General features: G+C 47.7%; 1 protein-coding gene across 3 annotated transcripts in view; it reads right to left on the bottom strand.

The window, feature by feature from the left end:
• Positions 1 to 7,712: 7,712 nt before the first annotated feature.
• The window catches only part of TOM1L2 (target of myb1 like 2 membrane trafficking protein), a 54,981-nt gene continuing 43,906 nt past the window's right edge, over positions 7,713 to 18,787 (bottom strand). For 2 of the 3 annotated variants that reach the window (XM_054843716.1, XM_054843718.1), the window contains 3 exons: positions 11,598 to 11,657; positions 8,885 to 8,921; positions 7,713 to 8,349 (listed from right to left, as the gene is read on the bottom strand). In XM_054843716.1, the coding sequence (XP_054699691.1) occupies positions 8,201 to 8,349; positions 8,885 to 8,921; positions 11,598 to 11,657 (246 nt within the window). In that variant the 3' untranslated portion in view covers positions 7,713 to 8,200. The remainder of the gene's footprint in view (positions 8,350 to 8,884; positions 8,922 to 11,597; positions 11,658 to 18,787) is intronic. The other variant, XM_054843719.1, reaches the window with a different exon arrangement.

The raw sequence follows: 18,787 nt of genomic DNA, 5'->3' as shown, positions 1-18,787 counted from the left end.
AAAGAAAAACCCTCAGGAGATCCATAACCTGCCATGGGCGCCTCAGGGAGGCCATGCATTGCACCCCACTTTTTTATTCAGATCACTGGGGAGAAGCCGGGCTCTGTGGTGGCAGCAGGTTTCCTCAGGAAAGCCCTTGCAGCAGTCTGCGTGATGCAGGAGGGCAGGTTTTCCAGGGGAGATGGATGTGCCATGGCCCCAGGAGGCTTTAGAGCAGCCTCGTGTGAACGTGAGGGTCACACACCTTTAATAACCCACGGGAGACCCAGGACACAGCCTTCCCCACGACACATGGAGGGGGGAAAATCACACGCATAAGCACAGCTTCATTTTTGCACAAGCTGCGGGCAAAGCTGCATTTTGTGGGGCCTCTTCCCCGACCTCAAGCCTCCCCCCGAGCCAGAGGGGATGTGCACCCGGGGGACCCACACGCGCTGCTTTCCCCTGCTCTGGGGAACCAAAGCAAACAAGCAGCATCCTCTGTGCAAGGGGGAAGAATTAAGCACCCCGGCAGCTCCGTGGGATGGGTTTGGAGGCCAATGGATGCCACGCGGGGTGGGGCTCCCCGGGGTAAGCTTGGTTGCGAGGTAGGGAAAACCCCGCCTGTAGGACCAGGGCCACGCAGCCAATAAGCGCGGCGGCCTGGAGTGGAGTGATTCTGCATCACGGCTCAGGGCCCGCGATTACATCATGTCGGTCCTGCGGGGATGGCAGCAGGGCCACGTGGTTGCTCCAGAGTCGCTGAGACGTTTTCCTGAGCGCAGGCTGGGAGGAAACCGCAGGGATGAGACAGAAAACAAACCAGCCCCAAGACGGTTGGGCTCTGGCCGCTGAGCCGGCTGGGCAGGCTCACGCGGCTGCGGCGGGCTCGGGTGGCTGCGTAGGGCTCGCCGGCGGCGTGGAGCATTGCCCCGAGCCGCACGGGCGACAGTGCCAGGCTCTGGGACGTGCTGTGCTTCAGCTGCAGAGCTCAAATGCGGCAGCCCCTGGCACCCTGCAAAGGAGCATCCCTCATCCTGCTACCCCCTCGCTTGGCTGGGTGGGCTCCCCAAAAAGCTGAGCCCCCGGATGTTTGTGCCTGCCAGCACACCTTCCCTCTGTGCTGAAAGCAGCCCTGCCCGCCCAGGACTTTGCTGACATGCCCCACTCCCGGCCCGCAGCATCCCTCGCGCTCCAGAGTTTGTTTTACTTTGGCAGAGCATGGCATTAATCATTAATACGTGTTGCAAACAGATTCAAAGCCTCTTCTCTCCTTCACTACCTGTAATTCTGCTCTGTCAACTATCCCTTCCTGAGCTATGGCTTGGGTAAACACACAGCCAGGCCCGGCGGCACTCCAGCGTGCCATACAGCCCCTGCTCAGGGTTTGTTTGCCCCGAGGTGAAATGGGAAAGGCAAATGCACGTGTGGTCACTTCCCATTCACACCCGGATCCAAACTCGGTGCCCAACGCTGAAAAGCAGCCACACATACCACAGCCGAGGCTCAGCCCATACTGGGCTCTGCAGCCCGCGGTGGAGGGCAGTGATCTGTGGAAGCCCCCAGCCCGTGCTGGGAGCTCACACGGTCTCTGCGGGAGCCCGGGTAGGTTTGGAGACAAGCAGCCCATCAGTGTTCACAACCCCAGGGAAGCCATGCTTCGTCTGGGGAGTCAGGTGTCAGCAGCAGCTGGAGGGGCACATGTGCGAAATGACCCCGCATGCTTGTCCTGCTCTTACGCTCTTGCACCCACTTTGGCCCCTGGTGGAGACAGTAAGAATTTGGGGTTAGAGGGATCTTTGCCTCACACACAACCGCGAGGCGGCAGAGGACAGGATGCTGTACCCCTGGAAGGCAGCAGACCCCCGCTCTGGCAGCCTTCCCCCTGCACGGTGCTGGAAATTTATGACCCAGTGCTTTTTGTGCGATTTCTGCTCTGTCAGGGCAGTGGCAGCTCCGCACCTTTCTCAACAGAGCCAGGCCATGAACCTACCCGAATATATCCCACACAAAGTCAGGCACATGATCAGCGTGACGGTAAACAAGCCGGGGCAGAGCTGGATGTAATGCATGCTAATCTGCAGCTACAAGGAGGGGAAACCCATCTTTCAAGCTGTTCCACACACACCCCTTACCCAAAGCAGCTTTTAAACCACAGACCATTCGTTTTGATCTCCACGTGCAAGACGGAGGGCACCATTCTGACAAACTGGTTCATTTTTTGCCAAGTAATGCCATGTCACTTCTCCAGGGTTCCTAGATGGCTGCTCCTCCTTCTCCTCCCACCAAGCACCAAAGCTGTCACCCCTGTGCCTACCTGCTGTCAGCACAAAAGACGTGCCAAAGATTGAGTGGGTAAAGAATTTTCCAGCAGTGGCAACACGCTGCCCGTACACAGCAAGACCCACGGAAAGACACAAAGAGCATCTTCCACTGGGGACAACCCTTCTCCTGGTGAGAATACCCAGGCCTCTGTCATTTGCAGGAAACCGAGGATTCCCAAAAACCTGCGTCGTGTTTTGACATCTGATGGGCACACAATGGCAGCTGCAGACCGAGCGCGTCTCCTGTGCTCGCTCGTACCGTGTGCTCAGGCCGGGCAGTGAAGCAGAGCGAGACACCACCTGAGAGACAGACAGATACCATCCTCTGGGTCACACTAGTAGTGTATTTATTGGAGTATCTCACATGCAGGAACCAAAGTAGAGATGATTTCTGGAGCAAGTTAAACAATGGCAGATTAATACAGTTGTATTGTCCTTAACGTAAACACTTCTACGTGAATACAGCAACATTTTAGTGTTGGGTTTCTTTGCTTTTTGTGTATTTTGTTTCTCTTTACATAGTCAATCTCTTTAAACAGTTATGTCCCCCTTCTCCCCCTACCCCATTCCCAAACAAAAAAATATCCAATATCTTCAGTAAATAAATATTATCCACTTTTATCTGGAAAGCCTACAGCTGTAATATACAGAGAAGCTATTACACAGGTTACATTTGTAGGGTTAACAATAGCTCATAATAACATGTACAGAATAAGGAGTTCGTACTCATAAAAACACAGAGCAGGGTGGGAAGTTTGCCACAGGTTTGCCATGGGCTAAAGAGAACCAGCGCCGGACCTCGGCGCCGCTCGAAAGCCAGCCAGCTCTCGGCGAAACGCAACCTCGCCTCTCTCCGGGATGGAGGAGCAATCTGCCATCGGTGCCTGGGGCAGGGCTGGGGAGCCTGGGGCTGGCAGCCTGGGGCTGCAGCAGGTGGGTGCAGCCTGCTCCCGAGGCTGCGGCTTGGAAGGGGTGAGTGGAAGGTGCTGCATGGGCACCAGCAACGCCTCTGGGCGCCTGGCAAGAGGATTCCTGCCTCCTCTCCTCTGCTGGTGGGCAAGGGCGGGTGGGTGCCCCCAGCAGCCAAAGGGTTACCTCCAAGAAGGCTATAAATCCACTCACTGATTGCCTGCTTCATTATTTCCATAAAAATAACTGTCCTGAGCTGTTTTTTTTTCCAGGGTAGGCTCCGTAAGCCTTGCGGTTAGCGTTCAGGAGGTAAACAATGACTGAGCTGGATGAGGCTGGCCTGGGGATGGAGATAGCACAAGCAGTTCCACTCCACAGGATTCCCAGCAGCTGCAAGAGACCTGACAACTCATCGGATGAACAAGACTGCTGCAAATGCTCCTGTGTTTGCTCTCTTGGTCAGGAGAGCATTGAATAGAGAGGAACAGGAACAGGCTGCGTTGGCCAGCGTGCTGGGGGAGTGTGGGCCCAACTCCTGTGGCAGCTTACGGAGGGGGACCATCACCCCTGCCCTGGGTCTGAAACCACCACCCGGATCTGTTCTTCCACCACTGGAGGGAAACATCTCGCCACCACAGCCAGCTCTGCAGAGTCCTCCATTTAAAAGTGGAAACAGCCAATGTATCCCATTAAAAAAAAAAAAAAGCCGAATAAAGTCAAACGAACGGAACCCCCCACTAAAATCCTTCTTCAGCTTGGAGGTGTAAAAACAGCCCTGGAAATAGCAGAGCTGATTTGATCCCATTTCAGAGACGGAGGCTGTGATAGTTGGAAGGGGAAAGGTATGTTGGAGGCTACGTGAGGGTCCCGGTAAGGACCCGTCTCTGCATTTATGCTTTTCCCTTTAAGAGACACCATGCTACGTTTTTATGAGCAATTCTCCTGTGAGCCTTACCTACATACTAAACACCCTAAATGTCTGTACAGCACATTGTTATCTATTACACCTGCCAAAGATGCAGCTGAAATCTACACATGACAATTAAAAAACCCGAAAGGATGTATTTAAATAGAAACAATTCATTTCTTACATCTCAGCATACGAAGAGTTAACAGAAGAGGTTAAAAAACACACTGGAAAGAAAATATATTGACAAAATAAATATTTTAACCTAGAATAGGGTATGATTAGAACTTACAAAGGACCCCAATAATAATTTAGTGTCATTGAGTGTTGAGCTGTGATTCCTAATATGCCTAGAAAGCGTTGGGATGTTAGTTCTTATGGAAAGCGGATCAGGCTGCAGCTCCATTCCTCTTCTCGCAAGCGTCAGATCCACGCAAGTCCTCTGCCCACTTGCACAGAGGAAGCACTTAGAGTGAAAGCGAAGGAAGAATAAATGGAGATGTCAGTCTTCTGTAATGAAACTCCCCTTCCCTTTCCCCCAAACAGTTTCCACCGCTCAGGTTTTCTGCAGACCACAAGAGGACAGGGAAGATGAGAGATCCTGATACAGGACATTAGGGAAGCTCTAGGGAAGCTCTTACATGTGTTACAGAAGGTTTGGGCTAAACAGCCAGTTCTGCCGCACGCTCTGTCCCCTTTGGTGCTTCCAGCCCCTGCGTGCTCAGCCTGGGAGAGCCAGGTCTGGTGGATTTGGGCTCCAAATTCAACTCACCGCAGGGGCTGCACTTTTACCAGACCCATCAAGGGTCCCACCAAAAGGATGTTTAACCATTCACCCCAGGCTGAGCACACACCTCCCAAGGACAGCATCTCCTGAGCACTGCCCTACTTCCAGCAAAGCCACCGCTTGTGCTGACGGCACTCGCCACCCCCTGCAAACAGTGCCCTTGCTCTGCAGCGGATAATGTGGGGCGTCAGTGGAGACCACGGAGTGCCTGAGGTTGCAAGCACAGAAGAGAGTCCCCTGAGTGGTGCCAACACGTGCTGCTCATCTCCCCTCAGCCCCAGCCTTCTTGTTTCATCTCTTTTCCTTCCCAGTCAGAGGGAGCAGTCACTGACAGCTCTGCAAGATCTTCCAGAAAGGGATCAGATTCTCTCTAAAGCAACAACTTGGAAGTCCCAGGACAGGTTTAGCGTGACAGAAAGAATAAGGGTTAACAGCAACACCCCACACCCCAGCCCACTTTTTGCTTAGGGGTGGGGGAAGAAGGGCCAGCAAATCCGCAGCAATGGGACTCTGTAGGGCGGCTCGGTGACAGCGCTGGTGATATCCTTGCTAATCAGCATCATCTGACAATGTCCCCATGCTTGAGCAATGCGATTATCTCCTCCGGCTTGGCAGGGAAGCTGGATTAACATGCTTAGAATCACCTGATGTGGCCATTTACAGGGTCAATGTGTTTCAAGGATTTAGCAGAGAAAATACACACTTAAAACACCCACAGAGCTTTTTGCATTGACAGGAATACCAACAATTCATTCTTTGCTGGCAAGACTGCTCAGGCAATCACCAGACACTGTCTGAAATCAAATCAGCGTCACAACAGAAGTTTCCTCAGGTTTCTGGGAGCTGGTGGCCACATCTGACGTGTTGCAGCAATGCAGGGTCTGGCAGGAGCTGGCAGAGGGGTGTCTGGCAGCCAGGATCTGAGCATTGGGCTCACCTTGTGTTAAACAGCAAGAGCAGTGGGCGAGAGCAGCAGTGCATACATGCAACCAAGGCAGACTGTCCTGACACTTTCCATTAGCCTCAGAGAAGATGAAATGGAGAGCAACCCTCTGCAGACCTGCACAGAAGGGCTTCAACTAGGGAGAGGGCCAGCAAGTGGGGAGAAGAGGCAGCTTGACCACCAAGCTATCTCCATCCTTACGCTGATCTTCCCCATCCACTTGCAAGCCATGCTACCTTCTGCACAGCGCAGAGCTGATAGGGAGCAGTGAGCTACGGAGCAGTGACAAGGTGCCAAGTCAGTGTCGGGGGAGTGGCAGGGCAGCCTTGCCTGGGCCCAGCTACATATGGAGGGATCCTGGAAGAGGATGCAGGCAGGGCAGGACAGAGGAGAGGATGAGCAGGGACAGCAGAGAGTGACTTCTGACCTGGGACGGCCTGAAAATCCTGCACCAAACAAGGTTTCCCTCTGAAGATTAACGTGACCACTCTCAAAAGACCATCAGTGCTGCAATCGGGCCATTTGGTAAAAGGTTTTAAGTGTCACAACCTACCAAAGTGTGGCGTACCCTAGAGAGTATGTTACGAGCTGAAAGAACTATGCTCAGATAAAAGCTTCTATCACTTTCACATCAGCTGTTTATAGCACAGCTTCTTCGTCTAGAACAACTTCTGAGAGAGCTTGACACACATCAGCATCCCGGGAAGCTCAGACATGCCAAGTCAGAACAAAGTGGCTGGTTGCTTAAGACAATGAGCGCCGCGAGGAAGAGGGCTGGAGCGCTGCTGCCTGCATGGGTGTTCATCTGATAAAGTTGCCTTCTGTCAGGACAGGAGATTCTCCCTGCCGCACAGCGTTCAGCTCTCTCTTTGATCCTGCCATCTTGCACCACTGGCTTCCTACCAAGGAACATGCTGGGGGATGCAGCGATGGCTGGAGCTGCCTGCTCCAGCTCTGCTTGTCAGTCCAGCAAGGCAGGCACACATGCTGGAATCCCTTCTGGCAGCTCCAGGAAGAGCAGCACTCTCGGCCATGCCTCTGGCAAGCAAGGGAATATGCTTGTTTGCGCAGACGGGAGGGAGACTGCAGCCCCGTAGGAGCTGGGAGTTAATAAAGGTGCAGAGGTAGCAAAAGAAGGACACTCAAAAATTACAAATAGCATGGCCACAATCATCCAACATTTTCTCAGGCCCAAACCTAGAAAGAAATATGGAGTTTCACCTCCAGCACAAGCAGGCACGGCTAATCCCTCCACGGGTAACCATCTCCCTCAGCATTTGTGTACAAGACTGTGAGATTTGCCTCTTTTTCTCATACCTACCACCAAGAACCAGCATGTCTATCCTACCAGGCATGGCACGGAATCCAGGAACCTCAGTTCACACCCAGTCCATGAGCAAGTCCCATCCATCTGCATGGATGTTATTTACAACAGTTGAGACAAATGCAGAGCTCTACAGTCACTGAAGAAGGAATCTAAGGTAAGGAAAAAATAACCTAGCTATTTTAAAAGGCAAACACACTAGAAAAAATCCTCATGTGAGAATGCTCTCCCAAAGAGCAAAATGCTTCATACACTAACGTTACAGCATCCATTTAGCTCAGCGTTTTTCATTCTCGTCAACTGCAAGAGCTACTGGACATGGCCAACAGACTGCTTTCAAATTAGAGCAAGCCCAGATAAAACACAAGGAAAAAAATACCCTGTGAGATTTAGAATATGAAATGCCGCACAAAGTGGGGAAAAGCGACCACCATATGGTACCGGGAGATTTGTGAGTGGGAGAGTAAAGGATTTTAACTTGTGAAACACATGTTGAAAGGGGAACAGTTGTTCCTTGCTGTCGAATCCAACACGAAAGCCAATACATTAACATTTTATCTAAAAATAAAGACACACTCCTCCTGAACATTCCAGCTCAGTCAATTACATGCTGATCGACAGAGCAGTCTACTTGGCAGGACCTGCCTACAGAAGAGGATGATCCCTACATAAATTGAAGGGCAAGGCTGCTCTCTCCCCTCTGGGCTTTTGTTTCAACACAGTGTGATGTACTCATGCATTCTAAAGGGGTTTTCAGCATCAAGAGCTGGTTTTGTGCAGCTGGGATAGGAAGGAGAGGATTAAGCGAGTGCTGGAGAATTGTGGTCTGGCAGGAATAGTGTTGGACTTAAATAGAAAGAGTCAGCTCATGGGGGTGGATTGTTTGGGGAGGGGGAGAAGAAGAAGCAATCTATGAAATCGGGGGGGAGGGGGTCATTGTTAGCCAAGTAGTGTGAGAGGACGAAGTGGCCATACAGCGACATTCGTCTGCAGAGCACAGGGGTGGGAGGGCGGCTAAGAGCAATCTTCACAGTGCAAAGAGGGCATCCTCCGAGCGCTCTTGCTTTTTCCTGCTGGAAGGATTTGTCGGAGGGGTGGGGGCTTCCAGGGGAGGGGATGGCAGATTGGGAACCATCTCCGCCGCCTTGGCTCGCTCTTCTAAAAATTTGTCAAATTCTGCAATGCAAAAAAAAGAAGGAAGACAGGTAAGAGCTGGAGCTGTATGTTTAACCCCAGGGACAGAGGTTAGCAGGGTCTGAAATTCCAGCACCTGGCGTCCCGTCGGGCTGTGTTCACAGGCACACATACTTGTACAGCCCAATTTCCTCAGAAAAGGGTACAGGCGTCCTTTGAGACACCCTAGCTCAGGCAGCAGAGGAAATCAAACCCACACTACTCCATTGGCTGCAACAGAAGCAGGGAAACATCATTCCAAAGGACTGAGCAACTTGGGGACATATTCCTGCTGGCACAAACACAGTGTACAGCCACACAAGATGGCAGGAAAGCACTTACAGCCGGGGACACTCCTCACACCATAAATACGAACTTTTTGCTCTGAAATGCTCTCCTCCTGCCTTTCCGAGTGCAGAAGCATTTGCTGGGGAACATCAGGCTGGGAGAAGTCAGCATCTCAGCAGGGATCAAAGCAAATAATTCAGTCTGTGCACTAACCTGAGAACGGCTCATAGCCACAGGCATCTCTGCTTACCTTCACTGGTCACTCCTTCTTCCAGTTCGTCTCCTTTCTGCAATTGGAACAAAAGGGCGTGTGAACACACAGGCAGCGCTTCACCTTCACTATCATCTTCTACACACGTTTAATGCAACTGGACAGTTTCCACCACTTGTTTCCACATGCTAACTATTTGAGCAGGGCGACCTGGGGAAGTCGCATGGCTCCTACATGGGGAGTCCAATGGTGACTGACATTTCACTGCGCTGCAGAGCAAGAGGACGAGCACTAGAGATGCTTCTGAAGATTGCTGGTGGATAGCTAAACTTCCCCCATTGGACCTCAATGGCAGTCCAGCGCTGTTTCCACTCAGACAGTAGGCCTGGTCAAAAACTGAGCTGTATGAGTCACACAAACACTGTACAAGATGCCATCTTTTCTGCCACACTGTCCTTTAAAAAGTCAGGACTGCGGTTTGCATTGTGTCTTCAAATAAAATGCACTTTTAGCCGACAAAGGACACATGCCACAGAACAGTTTGGGGCCAACGTTCCTTCTGTGGGAGTTCATTTTAGATTTCATACAAAAATATAGCAGCTTTCCTAGTGTCCACGCTGTACAAAGACAAGACTAGGGTAGGCTGGATGAAGGATACTGATGGGCAGTCAGCATCTGTCCATGAGATACAAAGGCTGGGATGCCAGGGGGTCAGTGCATTTCCACCAGCTGTGTGCATTTCAACATGAGAGTTTTCCAACAGCACTTTAATAAGGAAACTAAAAGTCCAAGGATGTGACTTCCTTGTGAATCTATCAGCATGTTACAGATGGACAAAAATACTACTTGAAAACCTCATGTTGAACCTGCTTTGAAAAAGAAAAGTATTTTTCCATACCCTGGCTTCTCTACCAGGAGAGTGGGAACATACTAATTTGCCTCACAAAGGTTTTTAATGCCTGAACATTAAAAGCAACCTAACATCTACTAGCTTTCTACTGCATAAAGGTTTCCAAAGGTACACACAGCAGCCACTGCTTCACATGCAGAGGTACTGTTTGTTCCAATGTACCCCAAAAAGTGTAAGGACATAAATAATGACTAGCTAACCTAATCCTTAACTTCCTCAGCTGGGAAGCAGAAAACTGATACGAACCATTAACAAAAAAAAGGAAGGGGGGGAACCCAGAGTGAAAACCAAAAATCCAGTCCAAACTTTCTCAGAGGGCATCTCTATGCTGCGCCCACGTACGGTCGCAGGGGGACCCAGGTACCCGGGAGAAGGGAAGCCGGTACAGTCAACGGCTGCAGCGCATGCGATCCCCAGGCTTACTCAGGCATTTACACAGCACTCTCTGCTTTGCTCTTTTTGAGCAAGACTATCTAGGGGATAACAGATGTGCAGAGCTACCTTGATATCTCTCCATAAGATCTTCTCTCCTGCTAAATTAATTTAAATGGCAAAGACAAAAGTTTATTGTTTAAGCAGAGCGGACATGCTACATTTACTGTATTCTTTAACAAAATGAGGCCAGTTTGTAATTAAATTTGAAAATGACTGCCTGAACTGTGGCCTGAAAAAACTACCTGCAGCTGAAAAGCAGTGACATTTCAAAGACAGCCAGTCAGTCTGCCAAACTCAAACACTGAAACCCAGAATCTGTTTAAGCACTTCAGGCGGCTTTGGAGAGCAGGAGCATTTTCTTCCTTTTGGTATAGTCAGCTCCTCTGGTGCTGGAGTGGAGGGCTGACGTGCCGGAGCGTGCCTGCAGCATTGCTGCCAGAGCCGGGGAGCCTGAACCCCGCAGCTCCCAGCCAGGAGCTGGGCAGGCAAAAGGGGCTTGGGGAGACCTTAAGGAGCAGGGAGTTATCTAGGGACAATATCTGAAGTCATAAGAAGTAATGGAAGGAGACAGTCCTTACGGATACGGTGACCACAAGGAAACAGTTCAGTTCACTAAAACCATGTTTAAAAGAACAGTCTGAAACGCAACCCACCACCCGTCCCCAAAATGCACTTGGTTAATTTGAGTCAGATGCTTACATTAAAAAAAGAGATCGGAATAAATGTGTACTAGCTGTACCACTGCTGAAGCCAAATGTGTATTGGTACAGCAAAACAAACTCCAGACTGAAGGAAAAGCTACTTTTAGTTCTCTGTCTTTTGTTTGTTTGTTTAATAATTACCAGACAATAATCATTTAGGAGAAACTGAAAGTTATAAACATTGAAGAGAGACTGTTATAACTTTATTGTTACTACTATGAAACATGTCAAGATTGCTTGCCAATTTAGCAAAGACATCTTGATTTGAAAGGAATCTAAGCCCTGATCCAGCATCTCTTAAAAGCATGCCTCAGCATAAGAATGTACTTAGATCCTGTCAAAGCCAACGCAGCTTTAAACATGTGCTCTAAGTCTGGTGGACAACACAGGTAAACTTCAGCACAGGTTTAAACGCTTTCCTATACGGAGACCAGAAACACAGGATTTCTGGAATGCATGTTGTTCTGTGACGTTAACATGGAGAAGTGAAAATAAAACAACTCAGAAAAAAATGTTTTGATTGAATTGCTGAACACAACGCTATCTCCTCCTGCTTCGATATTCCCCTCAAAGGGAAATAAGCTATATGATTCGGAAGTTTCACTGCCTCCCGTTACGAGAAGTCCCAGTAACTCAGCAATGCATTGAAAGTTATCTGTACAAGTGCTATTGCCCATGTGAAAAATGAAAACATAAAGAGTCTCACCAAGTCGGTACTGAGCCACTCCTCAATGTCATCCATGACAGAGGACTGTGCAACAGGGATCTAGGGAGTGCAGCGAGAGAACAGCAAGGCAGGCAAAAACCAAAACACATCCACAATCATGGCCACAGAGCGATGGAAAACGCCAGAAATAAGATTAAAAACAAAACAAAAACAAAGATGTAAGATGTGCTGGAAAAAAAAAAGGCAACAAAATATAAATGGCATTTCAAATAAAGAAACACTTGGAAAGGAAATTATGAACAGCAAGGCTAAAAAAAACCAAGAGAAAAATTATGGGGAATGACATAACTTGATGCCAGCGTAAGACGGGTAACTTCTCGACCACATATTAAAACCATCAAGATGGACTGATGATTCTAATCTTGATCGTGAAAAGCTTTTAAGGGTAGAATACTGGATATTAGTTAGCTTTTGAAATGTTAAATTTACATCTTTTATTTTTTAAAATGGGCATTAGCCACAGTGAAGGGTTAGCAAAAAGAGGGGCTCAAAGTCTTCAGGCAACACTCCTATGAAAACAATTTGATTTTCTCTGCAGGTGGAGGCAGAGCCCAAGAGTACACACTCATGTTTCCTTCCAGATCCTCCTCCCATCACACCACCGAGCCTTGGCAAGCCTCGGCACACCAGTTTAAAGTAAAACCGTCGTGGCTCCCCGGCCCCAGTCCTCTGCCAAAGGTGACCCTCTCACAGCAGAGTGGCAGAACCCAACATGTGCCAGTGCAAAGGGCAGAGGCTCTAAGGTGAAGGTGAGGAGGAGGATGGGGCAGCAGCTCCTGGTGCGGGCAGAGGAGGAGAGCACAGCATGTGCTCCTCTTGCCTCCTGCTCCAGCGCCGGCAATGCCTTGCAGTGCTGCAGCAAGGCTCATCGGAGCCTGCCCGTTAGGCCTCCACGGATGGTTTAACAAAAAGGCAGGGAAGGTTTGCCTCTCCTCTGCGATAAAACCGCTCACGTTATGCTGTGCGATTGCGACAGGCAGCACAGATGCAACATGCCGAGTGCTGAAGTGCAGCTATTTCACAAAGCGCTGCAGGCAACTGGGTCAGCGAAGGGAAATTGCTGCGTATTAGGTGTAGAATTTCCTGACTTAACTATGCTGCTTAAATACAACAGAGGGCTGCAGAAGTAAACAGGAAAACACCACAATAGATCTCGTAAGGACAACCTGAAAAACACTTGGAAAGAAATCTCAGACGCGCAGGTTCCAGGCCAGAGCACAGCAGCCGAGCAGCGGGGCTGGCAGGCAAGAGACCTCGTGCTGGAAAGGCTCTCCTAGGAAGAAAAGGTGTCAGGGCTTGTCCAGAGCTTTGCCTGAAACCTCTCATGGGAAGAAGAGCTGACAGAGGCTTTGCAGATGAAATTGCTGGGAGATGTAGTTTTCTCAGGGACTTCCAGTGGAGGCAGACAGACAGACACTGGATTACAAAGGCAGCAGCACAGGCTGACACTGTTTAGCAGAGCTTCTCAAGAATTTTTTCTTCTAATCAAGCAGCCCTTTGCACTCAGGAGATCAATTAAGCCCTTGCTTGAGGTGAGGTCTACTACAGTGGGTTAGTCGTGTCAAAGGACTGGAAATCTAGGGCTTGATCCAAAGGTTGGATGACTGCAGCACCTCGCACCAAGAGAGGCACCGGGAAGATGGCTTGGCTCCAACGCTGCAGTTGCTGGACAAAGTGCAGATGACAGATCCAAGCAGGGTCAGAGGTGCAAGCTGTCATTTTGCTTTCAGCTAATATATGAAGATCCCAAACAGAAAATAAGTCCCTGCAGTTTCCTTTGGAATGGACCAGATTTAAGATAATTGCCCCTTCTTAATTTGCAATGGAGAGCTGAATCATGCACAAACAACGCTAACAGAGTGTGTTGAAGCTACTGCGAGCTGGCCCAGATGGCTATTAACGAGAGGAGGGCTCTGTAGACGTCTTCCAACACGTTCCTTCCCAAGGACAAGTTGCATCTTGTAGGACTGGCTTGTTAGTTTAACAGCTTTGGAAAATACTAGCTTCAGAGATACAAAGCAATGAATTTATTCAGCCTACAGCAACCTAAAACCTACTGCAGAAGTTTCACTGCTGTCGCTCTCCTGTATTGCTTTACACTGCACACAATAAATAATGCTTTGGAAGGTGTAACCTTCAGAGCTGTTGGTTAGTTTGCAGCTCGGAAAGGTACTTACGTTTCTTTAAGGATAAGAAAATGTGTATGGAGGGGAGGAGGAAAATAGCAGGGTTTCGCTTTTCTGTGAATAAAATAAGAGCAGCTGTTCTAAAAAGCGTGGTGGTACTGCAGTCCCTGTGTTAGGAGGAACAGCAATTCAAATCTTGCTTATCCTGAAAACACAAGAGATGACTGAGCAAGCAATGGATTCCTGAGAATCGTAGGGCTCTTGAGTTTGCAGGAGGAGTCCTCAAAGAACAGCTCAGCAGTATAGGAGTCTGCACTGTTGTGTTTTGCAAGATTTTAAAAAAAAAAAAAAAAGGAAAAAAAAAAGAAATTCTACTTTCAGACAGACCTACTTTATATAACAAACAAACAAAAACCTCAGAAGTGCAAGAACACTTCTTACAGGTCATATATAAGAAGCAGAGCGAGCTGTAAGATAAACATTTGAGCATGTCAGCCGTTTGCTATTCAGAACTGACCTTTCAAAAAGCTTCCCCCAACTTCCAGCACACTTACAGAAGAGCTAAGGGTTTGTATCTATTGCTCCTTCCATGCTCAAACTTCCAATTTACTTTCTTCAGACTCTGAGCCCCATTTTCCCCATAAAACATGGGTTAAATGTATCAGGTTTAATTTGCTCAAGAATAAGGGGCGGGGAACTCTCAAGAGTAAGTAGAAGTTTTAAAATATTTTAACTATAACATTGTACCATTTATATTTCATTTGAAACTGACCACACACAGTTCATTTTTTGCCAGTCAGTTGTGTATTTGGCAAGTCTACCCCTTCCAGAAGCCCTAAATTGAAAAATGTGGAGGGGAGTTTTGTTAAGACTAATCCCCTAAAACACAACAAAAGCAATGTAAAAATAAATTAGCTAGTTTACACATTAAAAAAAGACAACAATTTCTGGGAACAAACAGCAGTGGCAGCCGCAGACTACATGGAAATGGCTCCAGCATGGGATACTGTCTTGTTAATACTTTGATTATGCAAACATACACGGTCTAGTGAAGCTCTCAGGCTTGGCAAGACAGCTCCCCAGATAGTCAGTGTTGGCCGCAAGAGCTGTTTTTATAACGATATTGTGATTTCTTTTTTAAAAGTCTATACTCAAAGTAAACGGAAATTAAGTCACAAAATATTTTTGGGTACTTTAAGTAACTGGCTTTAATTAAAAGTTGGGCTCATTGTTCAAATTCCTTTTTTATTTAGTCTTTGGAAAAATCCTACAAACGGGATCATCTCAACAGTCCTGAAAGGGAAATGGAAAAGGAGGGCTGGGGGAACAAAAGTGAGCGTTCAATCCCACAAAGCCCACAGGAACCTGGAATTCAAGTTCATACTTATCTAAGTCAGATTGTGTTGGTGTTCTCACTAGCAATCAAAAGCCAAAGAGTATTGCCAATATATTTCCTCAGAAGTCATAAAATCCAATATTCTACCCTTAAAAAGACAGTTTGAGGTTATTATCATCACATTTTATTTCTATTAAAAATGATCCCACTGGAAAAGAAGCAGGTATGAAATGACAATTCAGGTCTCTAGGTGAGCTCATTAATGTTCTTAAAATGTTTAACAAGGTTCATGCTAATTGTTGCTAGACTACTGTCTTGTAGTAGCTTAGTTAATTCCACTCCTTTCTAGGTGTTTAACAAAGCTGACACCAACACTTGGTTAGCTGCTATTCACTCCCCCCGTTAGTTAGCAATAATAATGAAAGGTCTATCATTCCTACAGTGGCAGAATTAGAGAGCTAAAATGTACACTAGCAGTCTGCTCCAGTCTTACTTACTACTACAGTCTTACTATCTATTTAAAGCTGTTGTGATCTTGAAATAGCTGCCTGGTCTCAATATTAGAACATGTTTAACTTTACATGTAAGGATTTAATTAGCTACTTGATTACTTGTAACTGTGTTTACACATCGCATGGCCAGGCAAGGCAAGAGCTCAGGTGCAGAATGTTCCCCAACACAGCCTGTTGTGCCCGTACAACAACCAGACAATCTGGATCTGATAGACATGTCCAGACAGTGAAAGCCTTCGTTCACATGGGGTATCACATTGTCCTTGTAGAGTGCTCCGTAAAATGCCATGGCTGGACAGGTAATGCAGCCCACGTGGTCTTCAGAACAAGGAAACATGCCTTCAAAAGGGAGAGGGGTCCCACCACACAGAAGAAATCAGATCTTCATACATTTATTTCTCAGCTTGTCCACAATTCAAGTACTTTAGTCTCCAAGAAGATGACGTATTTCAACAGTCTTATGTTACCTAAGTCATTTCCACATCTTAGATCCTATCTCTCTATTGAAGGCATACATAGTGGCATCCCACTTTTACTAATTAACAACATCTTAGTGAAGGTCTCATTTAATCTTTACTTATGTATCTTTACTACAGAGGGAATCTCCTCTCGGGCCAGGAACGCTGCTGGTGGTCAGGATGCAATGCTCAAAGCTGTTCATATCACTTTCTGTGAATTCTGGTGCAGTTTCATTCTTCCCCTGCCACTGTCCCAAATGTCCTGATGTGGTGGCTTAAGCAACACCTGCTTCTCACCTTTGTAACAAATATCCATTCGGCATGTGAGTGGGGTGACAGATTATTCTCTCAAATACATCAATGCAAATCTCAATAGCTACCCAAACTCATGAACTGGAACTACCTGCACTAAAACGTGGTGGCGTTATGCTAAAGACTGCCTAAGAGCTGCTCATACAGAGCCCTGTACGACACCGGCGTGGCCTAACTTGTAAGAACCCAGACCTTACACTGCAAACAGAGCTGGTACTGGAACAGCTCAGCTAACGTCCCTCAGCCATGATTAAACCAAGACCATTTTCTGTAGGTATCATTTTGCCTACGTTAAGTTTCGTAGGCATAGCTGGAATGGATAAAGGTGTGGTTTGTGTCTCCATGGTCCTGGCATCACCTCGCCAGCAGAACTGAGCTGTAGATCAAGCTGAAACAGAAACACTGCTGCCAAATTCACGGGAAGAGTACATGCGGAGCCCTGAATGAGCCTCCCTCTGCAAAGGTGTGTCGGTGAACCGGGATGCACAGAAATGGAGTGGGAAGAACTTAACCCTAAGCTTAAACATATCACGGTTTGGAAAGAACATCAGGGCATAGGGGACGTGAACACCACTCTGGCAGATGGAGAACACCCTTTCAGCAGTCTCAGTGTTGTACAGGCACAGGTAATGGCAATGTCAGCTCACCTCTCTTTCCCCCCATCTCAAAAGCGCAAGAAATTACCAAAGAATGTGCACATCAAATTCATACCTGGGATGCTAGTTATTCCACTGGTATTGCAAGTGCTACGAAGTCATATTAATAAATATGGTTAAGAACTACAGCCAGTTAAGAGAGAAACGGAGTTAATGATTAGTTAAGTTTTATTTTAGGTATTTCTCTCTCATATTTAGCATACAAACAAGGTGACAGGCTTGTAAGAGCAGCAACTGGCTGGACAGCCAGATCCCCCTTCCCTCCCCAAATCCGTATGTCTCCATGAATGCTGCAGTATCCTTTTTCCAGACTGAATAACCACAAGCCAATGAACGAATATCGTGTTTGTTTTTTTAATAAAGCAGTGGTGTGAGTGGTGTGAACAGCAGGGGTGCTGATTTCATGCTTCCCTGCTCCTGTAAACAGTGGAAAGGCAAAGAAGAGGAACTAACCCAATCACTGGATTATTCATTATGGATGAACATCTAACAGTGGCGTAGTACATCTCGGGCTGCAACAGAGCCACCGAACAGCAAGAGCCTCTGTGAACCACAGTCAACAGTATCAGAGGCAAAGCAAGCACTGCTCACTTAACGGCTTTTCACTCTCATGTTACAAGCTGTGGGTCGCTGACAAGCACTGAAATGAAACTGGCTCCCAAGGACAGGCACCTACAGCTGGGCTTAGCCACGTGTGCTAGCAGGCTCGGAACTGCTTCTGGGTGCTTGCACGGGCAGGCAGATACAACCGTGTATATGCACGTTTCCAATCACTGTGCATGCACCAGCCATGCAAACTTCTGACAAATTCACAAGCTGGCCCTCAGAAATAATCTGTATTAGCCCTACGTCTAGAAGAAGAAATGCAAAGTGTTTCACAGAGTTGGAGCACTCTGATATTGCACACTCTGGATCTTCTCAACCTTAAACTCCCTGGGATGTTTCTCTTTTTAAGCACTGAGTGGCTTTGTCTGGGATATTCCAGGCTCTCCCCGGAGTGAGGCGTTCCCATTCCATGGGCCTCCTGATGCACAGCCCCACACATGGCACTGCAAGCACACCCCAGCCCAAAGGGAATTCTGCACTGCACCTTTCTGAACTCAGCTGCAGTCAGGACTGCCTACGAAGGACTTTGTACAGTTAGGTCACATTAATGGTGCTAATCTCAAACACTTAAAGTGATGGATTACATCATCCAAAAATACAAAATTGGTCTTAGAACTTGGCTTTAAGGCACAGCTGAGGTGTTTTTTTTTTACCTACCTCTGACTTCTGCACTTAAAGCAGGCTTTTGAACTTCTCTTTGCAAGCATGTTGATGAAGGACAACTTCAAACAAGGTCAAAACGTGCAAAGATTCAGTGATCTTCAGAAGTCTGGTTTTATCAGAGCACTGGCATCACTAGACACGGGAATTAAATCCTTAAAGCCAGAAACGCTATTGTACCTTTCAGAGTCTGAATCCTAATGCCAGTGTAATTCCCTGACTGGGGTGGAAGATGTCAATCTGGGTAGCAGTTCTCACATTCCCTTCCTTTCATACAGAACTATCCCTACATTAGTCAATTCAGTTAGGTATGATCCTACAACTTCTGTATGTTTATTCCAGACCACAAAGTTAAGCACTACCAGAAGAGGCTGCTTTAAAGACATGCAGAAAGTGTCCTCTTTACGAACAAGATCCATGAGACTTGTGTTTATCCCTCGAAAAGTGGATACTGCATAAATAAATCAAGACAGTAGAAGGAACCAATTGGATCCCCAGGCCTC

This window comes from Grus americana, chromosome 15, assembly GCF_028858705.1.
Source record: "Grus americana isolate bGruAme1 chromosome 15, bGruAme1.mat, whole genome shotgun sequence".
Lineage (NCBI taxonomy): Eukaryota > Metazoa > Chordata > Aves > Gruiformes > Gruidae > Grus > Grus americana.
Note: the sequence above shows the minus strand (reverse complement) of the source record. Positions and strands in the feature narration are given on the sequence as shown.